We start from the raw sequence: 15,846 nt of genomic DNA on the forward strand, positions 1-15,846 counted from the left end.
TTTAAGCATCTTGTTTCAATGTGTTTGCAGTTGATCATTACCTAAAAACCAAGATGAGAGTCCATCTTAAGAGCATTTGAGAGAACTCAAGCTCTGGCAATACTTACCAGCTCTGTGCTAAGACTGGTTAACAACTCCTGTGGTGTGAGGTGGATGGAGGAGAATAAGAGATGGATGATGTTGAGGACTTCTAGCTTAGATGAAGTGGGGATTGCAGAAAAGGTTGAAATGAATCTGCTTTTTATTGCTCTTTTGTGTCAGTTTAATGGACTTGTGCACATTCAGGTTCCTTCGATGTTCTTGAACCTGATCTTTTGCAGAGTGCAGTTCTTAATTTTTCAGTCCCTGTTCTCATCTGTGACTTGGGCAGTGTGGCTGGAGCACTTGCTGGTGAAGACTTAGACAAAAAAATTGAATACCTCAGTCTACTCCATGTCCTATCTAACCAGGTCTTCCAAATCCCTCCTGAAAGGAGCCACACTTTCCCAAATCTTTTACTGCTAATGTACTTGTCAAGAGTCCAGAGCATCCCTCTGGCTGCCCTGGATGCCTCGTGACCCTGGCAAGCGGCTCAGGGACCTTTGCAGCAAATCAGAAACATCTGTGGCTTTGATTTTAGCCCATGGGAGAGGTTGTCAACCTTATATGAGGAATTACAAGCCAAAAGGGTTTGAGTAGTGTAATAGGGAAATTGACACAGGGTGGAAAAGTAGAATTTTAGGGTTTTTTAGAATGTAAGTCAGGGGTACAAGATGGAGGAATCTGGGTATGCCCTAGCCTTTTCTTCCTTCTTCTTGTCCTCCATATCTCGGTGTGATAGTGACACTTTTCTCTTGGTTTAGGATAGGGACACACTGTCCAACATAGATTTTAGGTATTGGCACGGGAACTGTAAACATGGTACACGTAATTTTGGGTATATAATGTGGGAGATGCCCAGGGCTTGGAGGAGACTGCCATGGCTTCTCTACTAGGTGGACCTCAGCAGGTCAGAGAGAAAATATAACCTTGAAAACTTGGCTTCACGCATTCCAAACCTTTTCTTCAGCAGTTGGGCTAGGGAAAAAAGGACTTCCACACTGTTGAGGTCTTGCCAAGCTGACCCTGACATGTACCTAAAGAAGTTTTTTGTTACCCTTGATATTCTTGGCCAGATTTACTTCTGTCAATGATTTAGCTTTCCTGACTATCTCCCTGCTTTTACCTTCTGCAACTAGGGCAGTGTGGCTGGAATATTTGCCAGTGAAGGCAACAGGCTGGGCATTGGACAGTGGGTGCTGAGCCATTGTACTGTGCATCATCTGTTTCTCTTGGGGTTTACTCCTCTCTCTCTCACTCATGCTAATAATAACAACAGCAATAATTTCATCTCCCTGTCTGTTTGGACAATTTCTCTGTATTATTCCCAAGCTACCATTCCTTTTTCCATGCTCTGTAAGCTACCTATTTGTGTTTTGAATTTGTCTAGGGGTTCCTTGTTCATCCATACAGGCCTCCTGACATTATTTTCTAATTTTCTCTTTGGTGGGACACATTAGTCTTGAGCCTTGAGGAAACAATCTTTGAATGTCATCCAGCCCTCTATGCTCAGGGCTCTGTCCCATGGTATTCTGCCAGAGAGATCCTCCAAGAGGACAAATTCACCTCTCCTGAAGTCCAGCGTAATTATCTTTATCTTGCTTCTCACTCTCCTTGTTGCCCCAAGGATCTCAGTTTCCTCTGTTTCATAGTCACTGCAGCCCAACCTGCCTTTGGGTTCCACATTCCCCATCAGCTCCTGGTTGCTGAGAACAAGAATCAGCCTAGCACCTCTCCTCTTTGGCTCTTTTATCAATTGGAGAGGGCAGTTGTCATCAGTGAACCTCCTGGAATACACGTGTTCTACTGTCCTGAGCCTCCAACAGGCTGTCACAACCCAGAAGTGTGTGTGAGGTTTCTTGTAAATTCTCATCTGTCTCAACAAAGTTCACATGTTTATACAGTAGCCTTAACTCCAGCAATTAGCCTACTATTTAGCTGTAAAAAGTTGGCTAACAAGCTCTCCAACTTCTATAATACTCTTTCAAACTAGCTCCCAAATGTCACAATAAACTTCAGGTGTTGAGTAAGTGGTAGAATATGATTGCTGGGATAAAACAGGAGAGAAAAAGGTGGAAGAGAGAGACAGACAGACACAATGCTGGGGACCAATCCCCTTTTATGGCTTACCTGAAATAGGTTTTTTTGGTGCTGTTTGTTCACATGTGTGCAGTCAGTTATTTAGAGCCCTCCAGGAAATGAGGGAATTAGTGGACTGTGGTATCCTGGAGCCCCTTTTAGTGAGGTGTCTGAAACTTGACACTTGACATGGGTGCACTCAGCATAAGTCTCAAGGCAGCCTTACAAGCTTAACAATTTATGAAGGAAAACAAATATGTCTCAGAATAGGACTGACAGCCCCACCTCTGCAGGACCCTCAATCCAGTCAACACTTTCCTGTTGCAGTGGTTGGAATCCCCCATGAGGACCAGGGCTGGTGAATGTGAGGCTTTTCTTCTCTGCCTGTGGTGGGCTTCATTGGTCTTCTGGTGGCCTGTAGCAGGCCTCTACTATAAAACTACCTGTGCTTGCCCTCCCTTTAATCCTCACCCAAAAGCTCCTTGGCCATTCCAGGTGGAGTTCCGTGCACTCCTGGTGGTCACTGACAGAGAGGTTGACACCTCTGCCTCTTGTCCCCTGCCTGTCCTTCCTGAAGAGACTGTATCCTTCCATTCCAACACTCCAGTCACCGGAGTTGCCACCATGTTTCCATGATGCCATTGAGATCATAGACATGCAGACATGCCTATATCTCTACTTCATTCCCTATGCTGGATGTGTTAGGATAGATGCATTTAAGTTGGGTCACCCAGAAAACTACCTTCTCTCTGGAGTGGCTGGAATCCCTTTGAGCTGCCCTCCAGGTGTTCTGCGGACCTGCAATTCCTCTCCAGACTCTGGGTGTCTCTTGCTGGCTCTGGCATCTAACTGATATAAGTAGGATGGCAAGTCATTCCCATACCTTATCACTATTAAATAGGATGATACCTCCCTCCTCCCAGTCATAAATTGTTTAAAACTGTGTCAATGACTCCTGCTAACCCTTTACCAAAGACCCTCTTTTCCTTTTGAGAGAGGTGATGCTTCTGATCCCATCTGATGCCAGCAAGATTGGTGCTATCTTAGCTATCCCACTGTTAACAACCCAAAATTTTGGCAGTGACACAAGCCTCAGAGCCACATGTTAACAGACTTAATCCATTTGTTTATTTCAATCACTTCCTGCAAGTGGAACAGTGGAGGAAAAAATAACCTGCGCGCTGATTCCTTCACCAATTGTCCCAAGGCTTTGAAGTCTGTGATGGCCTTTGGACTGACTACATGTTGTGATTTCATCACCACTCTCATCAAGGATCAGCTGTGGGTAGTAGTCCAAGCACTGTACCAGGCTGGGAAATTTCCTAGTGACTTCCTTAATCTTTACCTCAGGGGTGCAGCAAACTTCCTTGAGGGGAATATCCTTCCAAGCATGTTGGACCTTCCATTCCCCTGAGAAGGGAATCATCTACTACTACAACCATTATTTTCTTTCTCATGGAACTGATCTTGTTATGAACTCTGGGCCTGTCTGGCCTTGATAACACCTCTGGTTATCAAGGTGGAGAGGGACCTTCATCCTCATCATCTGTTGCATGACCTTTCTTACCTGTAACTATTGTACAGAGAGGCACCTAAAGGGAGGGTGAGATGGGCAAGGAGGCATCTTGACCTGTTGTCCCAAGCAAGTACTTGCCTCTGTTCATTTCATTCTGACCTTCAGGCAGAGGGAGCTTACATGACACTTTGATAAGAAAGGATAGAGAGCAAGTAGTTTCTGTAGAATAATCTCTACTTTTTTTAGTTATTTCACAGTGATCATTAGGATCTCCAAAGAAACAAATTCAACTTAAGTGTGCCTTACTGGGACCTTGAATTTAAAAAAAGCTCAGACTACCTCATTATTCAGTAGGCAGATCTTTTTGAGAATACAGTCCATGACATCTAAAAAGTCTGTCAGATGAAAGGCAAGGGTGATGTGGAGAAGAGAACAGTTTTTACCAAGACACTAAATCAATTAATCTAACTAGCACAAATGCTTTCTTGAGACATCATTCAGCTCACCCTTTTTAAGCATTTCAGTTGTATGTTACAAAGAGACATTACATTTGAAGAAAAATTTCATTGCAATTCAGCAGGAGATAAAGTTGACCTAAATTCCATACTGAGCCTTTACTTAAGCTTACTTCTTGAAGTAGAATCAATATTTATCAGTAACTACTGTCAACTAAACTAGCTTTCTAGTGGTAAAAAAACTGAGCTATTTTTTAATAGAAGTTTTAGTTTTGTCTGAAAATATAGCAGGAACACGCTTCATAGATAGGATAGATTTTTTATTTCATCTTTAATGATGAAAGAAAACCCACGCTTACTGGTTTAACATTATTTTATAATGTTTCTCTTTGTTCACCTCTCCCCACTTCTCCCCCTTGCCCCTTTATCCATCTCTCTTTAAAATTCTCTCTTCAGAGTTATCATCTACCTATTTTAGATGAGCACTTAGATAACTTGTATTTGAAATCTGCAGCTTGCATTTTGGACCAGAAGGGCATGTGTGCCTGAAGGTTGTCTCTTCATTTTGCTGCTTTCTTTGCTGTGGATCAAGTGACCTGACAGGATTGTCTGCAAAACTGCCTTGCCTGATTATCAAACTCCTGCTAGAAAATGTAACTGATGCAAAAAAAAAAAAAAAAAAAAAAAAAAAAAAAATCTAAAAGTTACAATGTGATGATCTGAACTGACAGTTATCATTTAAATTACTCAAAATGTGTGCCTTCAGTATTGGGAATCTGACTGCAAAATGGCTGGTTTTGTAAAGCTGCTTAATTCTCTTCTTGGTTCAGTGACCCTGGCTGGATGTCAGGCACCCACCAAAGCTACTGTGTCCCTCCCCTCTGCAGCTGGACAGGGTCAAGAAAATACAAAAAATGGTTCATAAGTTGATAAGGACTGGAAGATATTGCTCATCAAATACTGTTATGGGAAAAACAGGCTGGAATTAGATACATTAGTTGAATTTATGAGTAACAAAATCAGAGCGGGATAATGGGGAGTAAAAACAGACCATAAAAACACCTTCCCCCTACTCCTCCCTCCTTTCTAGCTCTACCTCCTATCCCCATCAGTGCAGAGGGACAGGGAATAGGGGTTATGATCAGTTCATCACAAGTTTTTTCTCCCACTGCTTAGGGAGAGTTATTCCCCTGCTCCAGCAGGGGGTCCCTCTCATGTGAGACAGTTCTCCATGAGCTTCTCCAACATCTCAGTCCATCTCATGGGCAACAGTTCTCTACAGACTGCTGAAGTGGGTCACTGTTCATAGGGCGCAGTCCTTCATGGACAGGCTGCTCTAGTGTGGGCCCCTGCAGTGTCACAACCTACAGGAAACCTGCTCCACCATGGGCTGCTCTCTCCACAGGTGTGCAGGTCCCTGCCAGGACCCTGCTCCAGCACAGGTTTCACATGGGGTGACAGCCTCCTCTCAGGCATACAACTGCTCCAGCCTGGGGCTCCTCCACCAGCTGCAGGTGGATCTCTGCATCCCCATGGACATCTATGGACTGCAGGGGCACAGGTGCCTCACCATGGGACACACCATGGGCTGCAGGGGAATCTCAGGTCTGGTGCATGAAACACCTCCCTTTCTTTCTCCAGTGACCCTGGTGTCTGAAGAGTTGTTCCTCTCATGTGTTCTCACCCCGTTCTTTTCTGGCTGCAGTTACATCTATGCAATCATATTCCCCCCCTCCTTCTTAAATCTGTTTTCACAGGAGCATTACCACCATTTCTGATTGGCCCAGCCTTGGCAGCAATCCCCGTCTGTCTGAGAGCCAGCTGGGATTGGTGCTATAGGGGGTGGAGGAAGTTTCCAGCAGCTTCTCACAGAAGCCACCCCTGTAGCCACCCCCCTTCCCCAATTACCACAACCTGGCAAAATAAAATAAATTATATTAATAAAAAGACCCAAAACATATCACTTTATAGTTAAGGTGGCAGGCAGCTTTTGCCTGTATAGATAACTTGCACAGTTTGGGATTGATAGCATTTCATTTTTATTTCCTCATTTTAGCACTGAAAAATGTTTATGCTGTAGTAGGTACAGTATTTACACAGCATGCTACTAATTGTGCTTAGCATAAAGTCATGAGGATGTATAGTGCATGTATCTTGCATAGATATTTTGTGCTTAGAGATAGAGAAAGCAATTTCTAACTCCAGGTGTTTCCTTCTTGGTTTTTGCTGCATTTCCTAAATACATTTCAAAATACACACAGAGCACTGGCATCCAGATAAGCTGTGCTAAATATTAATAGCCTGCCCAACTAACGTGAATATGACATCCCTAGAATAGTGGTGTTAGTTTAAAAACAACATAAAACCCAAAAAATATTCCCTCATAACAAAAAGACCAAATGAAACCAAACTCAAGTAAATTAAATGTTGTAGAATGTAAATGTTGTGTTTGGGCAGGTATTGTTCTGCTCCCTTTTTCTTCCACTGCACACATGCACAGCTTGATAAAATCTGAGAGTAGTTTTATGTGCTTAGTAATGCAATAATTCATGTTAAATCTATTAATTTGTAATGCACAGAACATAACTGAACAGAAAAAATGCTTTGTTATCTTTCAGAATAGCAGGTAACAAGCAACTGATTAGGTTGACAACAACCTTCTTTGCAGCATCTTTTAAGTAAAAGCAAAATGTAAATCTATTAAAAGGGTAAGGGAAGGAAATATTCCCAACATAGGAACAAAGACTAAGAAATACCCTGACCTGATTTGAAGAAGCTGAACTGCCTGTAAGTATGAACTTTGTTTTAGAAGCCTTCCAAAATCCAAGCTACTTACATAAGACTCTCTGAAGGAGAATTATTTTTAACTGCTGAGTACAATTATTTTGTTGGTGGTGAAAGTGGTGAAACCACTTTGAGAGTATTCTGTAAGTGCGGACAAGTGGGTCTGAAAATTAGTTTGGTCTTCTCAGAACTCACACTTAAAAAAAAAATAATTGAAGGTCTGTTTGTATCTGTGTGTGACAGGATGCAACTGCTGTAGAGTGTCCTGTTCTGGCTTTATTGTGTATTGTATTTATTGTATGTATTTTTTAATGGGTACATTAGTCAACTGTTTGTAAAATGGTGTATTGGAAAAGATGAAGACCTCATTAACAGCAGAGGTGTCACAGGAGGGTGCTGTATCTGTGATTTTCATAGCTACAAAATTTGTACAGGTCTGACAAGTCACTTGATCTGAAGGGGTCTCTGAAATTTGAGGGTATTAAGCATACAGACATCCCTGTCTCTTGCACTTACTTAACTTTGCTTCTATATCTTCAGCTTGCACCCTGCAGTAGACTGAAACTGGTAACTGCTTGGTATTCTCGCTTCAGGTCACAGGAACACACCATGTCTGGGTAGGTTAATGCCTAAAATCCCAACTCAGTGTCTAAAAATTGCTGCTTTCAGTAAGATAACGCCCATTTATTGCACTAATTTAAGCACAGTAGTTTGTCTATTAAACCACAAAGCCCTTACTATTTTCATAGTGAGAACCATGACTAATGTTTTTCAACTACTTACCCAGGTAAAAATTGCCCTAAAGATGCTTTTGAACATGAGGTACTCTTCTACGAGAGTTCATCTATACCCCAGGGATAAAAAAAAAAAAAAAAAAAAAAAGCATGACACAATAAAAATAATCCATGTGTGACAGCACATGGAGATGTCTCCATTTGGACAAGACTCAAATCTTTCTGACTAATAAAAACTTCAGAAACTATCTGGAGTTTTTATAACATTAAGCTGAAAAGGCATGACATGACATGAAGTACTTTTTGAAAAATACCTTGGTGGTAAAAAAGGACTTTAAATTCTCTGAGCTAAGTGACTGATTGGGTATTTGGAATTTTCTTCTAATCTTCATCAAAGAAGATGAGAAAAATACATATTAGGAATAGTTTGATCAAAAGCTTTAAAGCAATTGCATTGACATGCACTGAGGTACCCACCAGCACTGGGAAGTGAAGGAAAAGGTCCAACTGTAAAAAGTTTTCAAAAATAAGGAGATGTCTCTCAACCTTGCATTCAATACCTTAAATCACTGGTTGACTCACACTTGGCTGCAGTGTGTACATTTGTACATGAAAGCTCTAAGTTCAGAGTCAGTATGATGCCACTTAAGCTGTATTTCTAAAGCTTTTCATTCAATTAAATTTTGTATATTGCATCGTCACCACTACCTTTTTCTTTTCTCACATTTTTCAGCTTGGTGGCCAATGCATACAGTAAGAGATCAGGAAAGTTCTCATGTAGTCATAAGTGCTCTGGTGAGGTCAACAAGGATACAAACACAGAACCTACAACTTGATGAAAATCCAGCAGTGAGACAGGAATAGTGTCATGTATGGAACTTCATCATGCATGTTCCTGCCTCTTCTAGGAAAATGGTGTTATTTTTAAGAAAGCTGTAAGTTATTTAATCTTGTAATAGCAGATATGCCCATCTCAGTGTCTGACAGAGTAAATATTAAAATTTAGAAAATAAATTGTTCTGTGTGATCTTTGCCAGGATCCTCAAAAGCAGGTTCTTACTAAAAGGAGAGTGAAGGGCTTGAAAAGTTAACAGTTTTTGCAAATTACATCTTGTATGTCTTACAGAGCCATGATTAAAAAAATGAGTAGTAAACCAGCTCTTAAAAATAAGTTGGTTTGATTTAATAATCAATTTAATAATTAAAATCCTGTCTCATAGCCTTGCTATCCTTCAGGGAATTTCTGTATGTGTCATTCAGAAAATTACTCTGGCAAAGCCTCACCCTGAAGAATGGCACTCTCAATCTGTAGCAGTATTTCTGGGAGAGATTTTTCTATACTGACAGTAATGAAGTTTTCTGGTGCACTGGGTGGCTCTAGAGTATCAAACTGAGACTGGAGAAGTTCTAGTGGCATAAAATGACCTTTCCGCTTCTTCAGGCGCCCAGCAATGATGTCCTTAGGTCCATCCAAATGAACAAAGAGGATCTTCAGTGCTGGGTTGTCTCCTGGTTGCTCTGTCTGGTTGCTTTCAATTGCAGATGTTCCACCAATTAACACACGCCTGTACATCTTCTTCAGTGCAGAACAAGCCAGAATTGTATCTTGTCTAGATGTGTCTTCTCTATAAAAAAAAAAATACAAAAACCTTTACATATCTACATGTAGTATAACAAAAATGGCTTGTTAGTTCTGCTGAACAAGGCAGATATGCCCTAGCTCCTCAAGAAGGTCAGCCATGGGAGTAGAAGCATTTTGACAGTGATTTTGACAGGATTTTGAAACCAAATTTCCAGTCCAAGTAAAGATGTGATTTGAAAGTGAGGCCAAGCTAGCCAGCCTTCTGGTAAAATCTCAGTCTTAGGGACCTTTATTAGCTACCATTCTTTCCTAAATTAAATTCAATTCTAGCACAAGGAAGTGTCAAGCTCATTTCATTAATTACTGAGAACAGGAACTAAATATCCATAGAAACACCTGTCCCTTGTCTATAAAATTACTATACTGTTCTCTCTAAGGGTAAGGGGCTGATAAGCAATACAGACCACTGTTCTTAAATACACAATATTTTCAACACCTGCTGTCACTGTCTCAGATTTAACTGTAATTTATGTTTCCTGCAACTCATTGGTAGCATTGCATCTATACTCACTTCAGCTTAATCAAGGGATTGCAGTTCAGTGAATGTGTTGCATACGTATTTTCTGCTGACAAGGTTTCTTTAAATAAAGCATTTAACTCTGGATGTGTCTGTTCCACCAAAAAGCAAATCCAGAATTGGCTGTCTCTATGATGAGTGAATAAAATTCCTGCCTGAGAAAATATATTTTGTAATAAAATTAATATCAGGTAGACACCTATTTAAAAATCATTGTATGGTTATCAGATTTTGGTTCAAAGGGAAGTAAGAAGTTCTAATACCTACCATTATCACCTAGTGACAGCCTCAGCTACTTATAATTAAACATTGGCATTAGGCTTTTTTAAAAATATAGTTGATTTTGTGAAGTTTACAGAGCTGGGCAGTGCATTGAGCTATCACATAACCGAAGCAATGGATCCAGCAAATCAACCCAGACAAATTTCTCCGTGAGAAATGAGGTATGCTCACCTAATGTGCACAAGCAAGTGTAAAGCCTGGCTAAACAGTCCCTGCCCTCCCAACCTTTTCCTTTTTAGGACACACTTCAGTCCCTTCATCATTGCTGGATGCTCTCCAGTATGTCCATGCCTCTCATAATGAGGAGCCCGAACTGACACAGCAGTTCAGGTGTGGCCTCACCAGTGAAAAAGGGGAGGGAAGGATCATCTCCTTTGATCTGCTGGCAATACATGGTCTAATATAGCCCAGGATTCAGTATTTTGCTGGCCTCCCTTGCCAGAAGAGCACATTGCTGGCATATATCCAACTGGGGCCATCCACCACAGCTCCCTCAGGCCATTTTCTGCTGCTTTCCAGCTGAGTGCCCCTCAGTGTCCGTACCAGTGCTTGGGGTTGTTCCTTCCCAGGGACAGGATTTGAATTTTTAAAAGGTTCCTACCAATTTGTTTCTACAGCCTTTCAAGGTCCCTCTGCCTCAGTTACTCCTCCCATTTTGATGTCATCTGCAAATTAGCAGAGTACACTCAAGCAAACAAACAATGTCAAACTTACTTGACACAGTAACTTATTAAAAATAACAGTATTTAATCCTACTATTGTTATTGGTGTATTTTGTGGTTATGTTCTTTGTAAGTACCTAACATAAGGCTTATTAATAAACTGGATCCTTGAGATTATTTTTACACAGATAGTAGAAAAAACAACCATCATTGGTAGCAATTTCCCACTTTATTTCTCAGGGATTAGCTCACCATCAGCAATTACCATGATAGTTTAGATTAGTAAAAATAGAATGATTTTATGATCTGCAGAATTTCTTTACAATACCACTTACATTTCTGCTTTGCAATGCAGTGGGGAAAACACTTCTGGTACTTCTGTCTTTAGCTAAAACATCTAAAAACTAAATATTTTCTTACCTCCTTAGTATATCATGCAATGCACAAAGCCAAGGAATCCTGTCCTAGAAAGAAAACAAGTTAGTTAAATTCTTCAGAAATTAATTTGAAACAATTGCTTCTAGCATGTCAGATATTTGACTAGAGGTAAATATTAGTATTAAATTGTACAGTAAGTTCAGTTTTGAATCTCTCTCTTCCTACATAGATATGCTCCCACTGCCTGAAGGCTAATAAGATGTGCTAGGCACATTATGAATAGGATGCTTTTAGTGGAATAATACTTTTTATATTACAGGTCCCTACAAGTATATGATGGAAGTAATATGTATGCAAATGCAGCATGCACCTTGTAAACCCTCTGAAGGACAGTCAACTTATCTCTTGCTTCTATTATACTATTCAAATGTACAGCTGGAGTTATTTCTTTTCCCTGATATAGTGTCATACACACATCCCATTCCCATTTTGCATCCAAGTTGAAGTTTCAGTAACAGACAGATCTAAATTTAGTTATCTGCAATAATTATGTCAGTAGCGCTCACAAACAAATGTAACCACAACTACAATTCCTCAAAACTTTTGCCCATTACTTAGGCAAACACAAGTGATCAATCAGATACTTAATATGAAATTTTAAGCTGCTGCAAACTTCAGTCATACCTAATGAGCACTAAATAGCTGCTCCCACCTAATGTTTCAATGCTGTTACTGCTGGGTGAACACAACAAATGATAACATGAGCAAATAAATGCAACAATTTTTTGCTGCTCTCATTACACAGTAACTTCCCCTAGGCATTCAAGAAGGCCCTCACAATTTTGCACCTCTCGTTTTTCAGAAGAGATGCTTTCCTCTTGCTGAGCACCAGACACCAGTGGTTTAGTCATTCAAGTGTATAATGCTGCTACAGACAACTTACACGCTTCCAACCACTAGTGAAAGATTTAAGTTTTTAACCAGAATCTAGAATATTTTTTTCAGTTTAAATTGGCTAAGGACATCTCCCAAAAGATTTGAGGGACCAAAAGAAAAAAAATAGTGAAGCCTTGCCAAAAAAAAAAAAAAAGGAAAAAGGGTAGAAGCTTTGCAAAGTTTTTCTATTACACCTAGATTCTTAAAGTCTTTTTCAAAATATCATATTACTGCATCTTGCCCTGTTTCTAGGCTCCATATGCTTTTAGATTGATTTCATGTGTTCACTGGGATTGTTTAGTTTATATTCTTTGTTTAAGACTCTTTATCTACAGTCATAAGTGTATATTTCTCTAGACGTTGTGGACATTAACTTTTTTAATTTTTCCTGATTCTTTACAGTAAAAGTGGCTTTAACTGTAAAACTACTGTCCTAATTGATAGCAAATGGAAAAATCCTTTTTTTCAAGCTGTACCATTATGCTACTAGTACTTCAAGCATTGCCAGCCCATCAAGGGATGGGATTGTCCTACTCTGCTCTGCACTGGGCCAGCCTCACTTTGAGTCCTGTGTGCAGTTTTGGGCACCACAATATAATAAGAATAAAAATATATTAGAGAGCATCCAACATCCAAAGGAGGGCCTTGAGGGGAAGCTGTATGAGGAGTGGCTGAGGCGCTTGATTTGTTCTGCCTGCAGAACAGAAGACTGAGGACAGACCTCATTGCAGTTACAACTTGCTGTGAGAGGAGGAGGAGGGGCAGGCACTGATCTCTTCTCTGTGGTGATCCACTGATTGCCAGGGAATGGCCTGAAGTTGTGTCAGGGGAGGTTAACATTAGGTATTAGAAAAAGGCTCCACCTCAGAAGGTGGTTGAGCACTGAACAGGCTTCCAAGGTAAGTGGTCACAGCACCAACCTGACAGAGTTCCAAAGCATTCAGTCAGCACTCTCAGGCACATGCTGCAATTCAGAATAATGGTAGCATTGGGCTTGGAAAAGATCTTGAGGATCATCAAGTCCAACTTTGACTCAATACCACCCTGCTAATTAAACCATAGCTTGTAACCAATTGTCTACTTGTTTTTTTACACACTTCTAGGAATGGTGACTACACCATATTATTAAGCAGCTAATTCTAATGCTTAGCCACCCTTTCAGTGATGACATTTTTCCTAATACTCAACTTGAACCTCCCCTAGCACAACCTGAGACCGTTTTCCCTAGTGCTATTCCTTGTTACCTGGAAGAAGAAGCTGATTCCCATCTCACCACCTTTCTGGTAATTGTAGATTGATAAGGTGTCCCTTGAGCCTCCTTTTCTCCAGGATAAAAACACCGCTACCTCCCTCATCTGCTCCACACAGGACTTATATTCCAGACCCTTCACCAGCTCCTTTGCCCTTCTCCGGACTGACTCCAGCACCTCAATGTCCTTCCTGAATTAAGAGGTCCAGACCTGGACACAGCACTCAAGGTGTAGCCTCACCACTGTGAGACACAGGTACAGGGGGACAATCACTGCCCTGGTTTTGCTAGCCACACTATTGCTAATAGAGGCCAGGATGCCACTGGCCTTCTTGGCCACCTGAGCGTGTGCTGACTCATGTTCACCTGCTGCCGACCAGCACTCCCAGGCCCTTTTCTGCTGGACAGCTCTCTAGCCTCTCTGCCCCAAGCCTGTAGTCCTGCCTGGGGCTGTTGTGACTCAAGGGCAGGACCTGGCACTTCACCGTATTGAAACCTATTGATCCAGCCCATTGATCCAGCCTGTCTGGACCCCTCTGCAGAGCTTTCCTGCAGACTTACTGAATGCAGTCAATCCCCTCCATATCATTAATAAAGATGTTATTGGCTGTGATGCTGATGCCTGTAGCTCCATTCACCAACAGCCTCTAGGCCAGACAATCCAGCCACTTCTTAACCAGTGAACAGTGCACTCATCCTAGACATAAAAGCCAGTTTCTCTAGGAGGATGCTTTGGGAAATGGCATAAAAGGCTTTACTAAAGTCCAGGCAGACTGTATCGACAGCATTTCCCTCATCCACTAGTTCACCTGGGTATAGAAGGATGTAAAGTTACCTTTCACAAATCCCTGCTGGCTGGGCCTGATGCAGTGGTTGTCCTGCACATGCCATGTGATGTACTCAATCTGTTCCATAACCTTCCCTGATACTGAGGCCAGACTTACAGGTTCCCTGGATCCTCCTCCCAACCCTTCCTGTAGATGGGCCACATTGGCCAACCTCTAGTTGTCTGGGACCTCCCAAGTTAACCACAATTGGTGACAAATTATGAAAAGTGGTTTGAGAGAGGGTAACAAATTTTTGGAGTTGTTTTGTGCAGGACCATAAGATAGATTCTGTGGTTCTTGTGGGTCCCTTCCAACTCAGTATATTCTAAGATTCTGTGATTTAAATCCAAAACTGCAACTCTGTGTGTGGACTGTAGAGGGGGAGATTTCTCACAAATCCTGAAGCAGCAGCGTACCACTTGCGAGCTGACAAGCATTTGATAAACTACTTTTTTTATGCAGAATCTTTTTTTGACACAAGAAGCCTCCCTCACCTTAGCAAATCCAGACCTGTGTTTACAGTCAGATTAGTCTATGTAGTAAACTATAGTCTATTTCAACAAGATGTGCATGAAATTACAGAGAGAAATGTGTGGACAACAGTTTTTTTCAGGGCTTATTCAAGGTACCTCATCATTTAGTGGTATCCCTTGTTCCATTTTCTTCTTATTCTCTAGAGGATGGTAATCGTCTGCATCATAGAATTTCCATCCCAACTAAGAAAATAATAAAATAGTTATGGGTCATTCAGCTATGTCAGGTGAGGCAACAATGACTTCATTATTTACAAAGACAACACCTAAGAAATTACAGGCTTCTTGCACCACAGTATGAATCACCGTTTATAGCATGATGATTAGGAAAAAAATCCAATCAACCAACCAATCAACCAAAAAAACCCCAACAAAAACAACTAAGGCAGCTTGGTAGCAGCAACAGCTGTTGCCCTGAGCCGAAGCCCGTGCCGGCGACACGGCACCAGCCAGACCCGGCTCGGGGAGCAGCAGCGCGGCGGGGCGGTCGGCCCGGCGCAGGGAGCTGCCTGCCCGCCCGGCACGCCTCCTACCTTCTCTGCCAGCCGCGACCCGACCGTGCTCCTGCGGGGAAGCAGAAAGGGCCGATTAAGCACCCGGACCCGGATCCGCGCCCGCACCGCGGGGCTCCGGCAGCGCCGCCGTGCCCGCCCCGCCTGCCCCCGGCACCTACTTCCCGGAGCCGCTGACGCCCATCACCACCAGCAGCACCATGGCGCCCGGCGCTCCGCCGCTGCCCTCGGCCTCTGCTGCGGAGGCGGGAGCGGGGCGGCCCCGGCCGGCCGTGCGGGAGCGGCCCCGCCGCCGCCTCCTGCCCCGCCGCCTCCTGCCCCGTCGCCTCCTCCTCCTGCCCCGCCGCCTCCTGCCCCGCCCCCTCCTCCTCCTGCCCCGCCGCCTCCTGCCCCGCCGCCGCCTCCTGCCCCGCCGCCTCCTCCTCCTGCCCCGCCGCCTCCTCCTCCTGCCCCGCCGCCGCCTCCTGCCCCGCCGCCGCCTCCTGCCCCGCCGCCTCCTCCTCCTGCCCCGCCGCCTCCTCCTCCTGCCCCGCCGCCTCCTCCTCCTGCCCCGCCGCCTCCTCCTCCTGCCCCGCCTCCTCCTGCCCCGCCGCCGCCTCCTGCCCCGCCGCCTCCTCCTCCTGCCCCGCCGCCTCCTCCTCCTGCCCCGCCGCCGCCTCCTG

At 43.1% G+C, this 15,846-nt stretch overlaps 1 protein-coding gene across 1 annotated transcript; it reads right to left on the minus strand.

The window, feature by feature from the left end:
• Positions 1-6,143: 6,143 nt before the first annotated feature.
• On the minus strand, positions 6,144-15,494 carry IDNK (IDNK gluconokinase). The gene is made up of 5 exons (XM_021534452.3): positions 15,346-15,494; positions 15,206-15,236; positions 14,769-14,855; positions 11,170-11,213; positions 6,144-9,271 (listed from the first exon to the last, which is right to left on the minus strand). Exons 1-5 carry the CDS (start codon positions 15,384-15,386, stop codon positions 8,911-8,913), a joined length of 564 nt encoding a protein of 187 aa, XP_021390127.1. The 5' UTR covers positions 15,387-15,494; the 3' UTR covers positions 6,144-8,910.
• Between the last annotated feature and the right edge of the window lie 352 nt (positions 15,495-15,846).

The sequence above is a fragment of the Lonchura striata genome, chromosome Z, assembly GCF_050655825.1.
Source record: "Lonchura striata isolate lonStrDom1 chromosome Z, ASM5065582v1, whole genome shotgun sequence".
Lineage (NCBI taxonomy): Eukaryota > Metazoa > Chordata > Aves > Passeriformes > Estrildidae > Lonchura > Lonchura striata.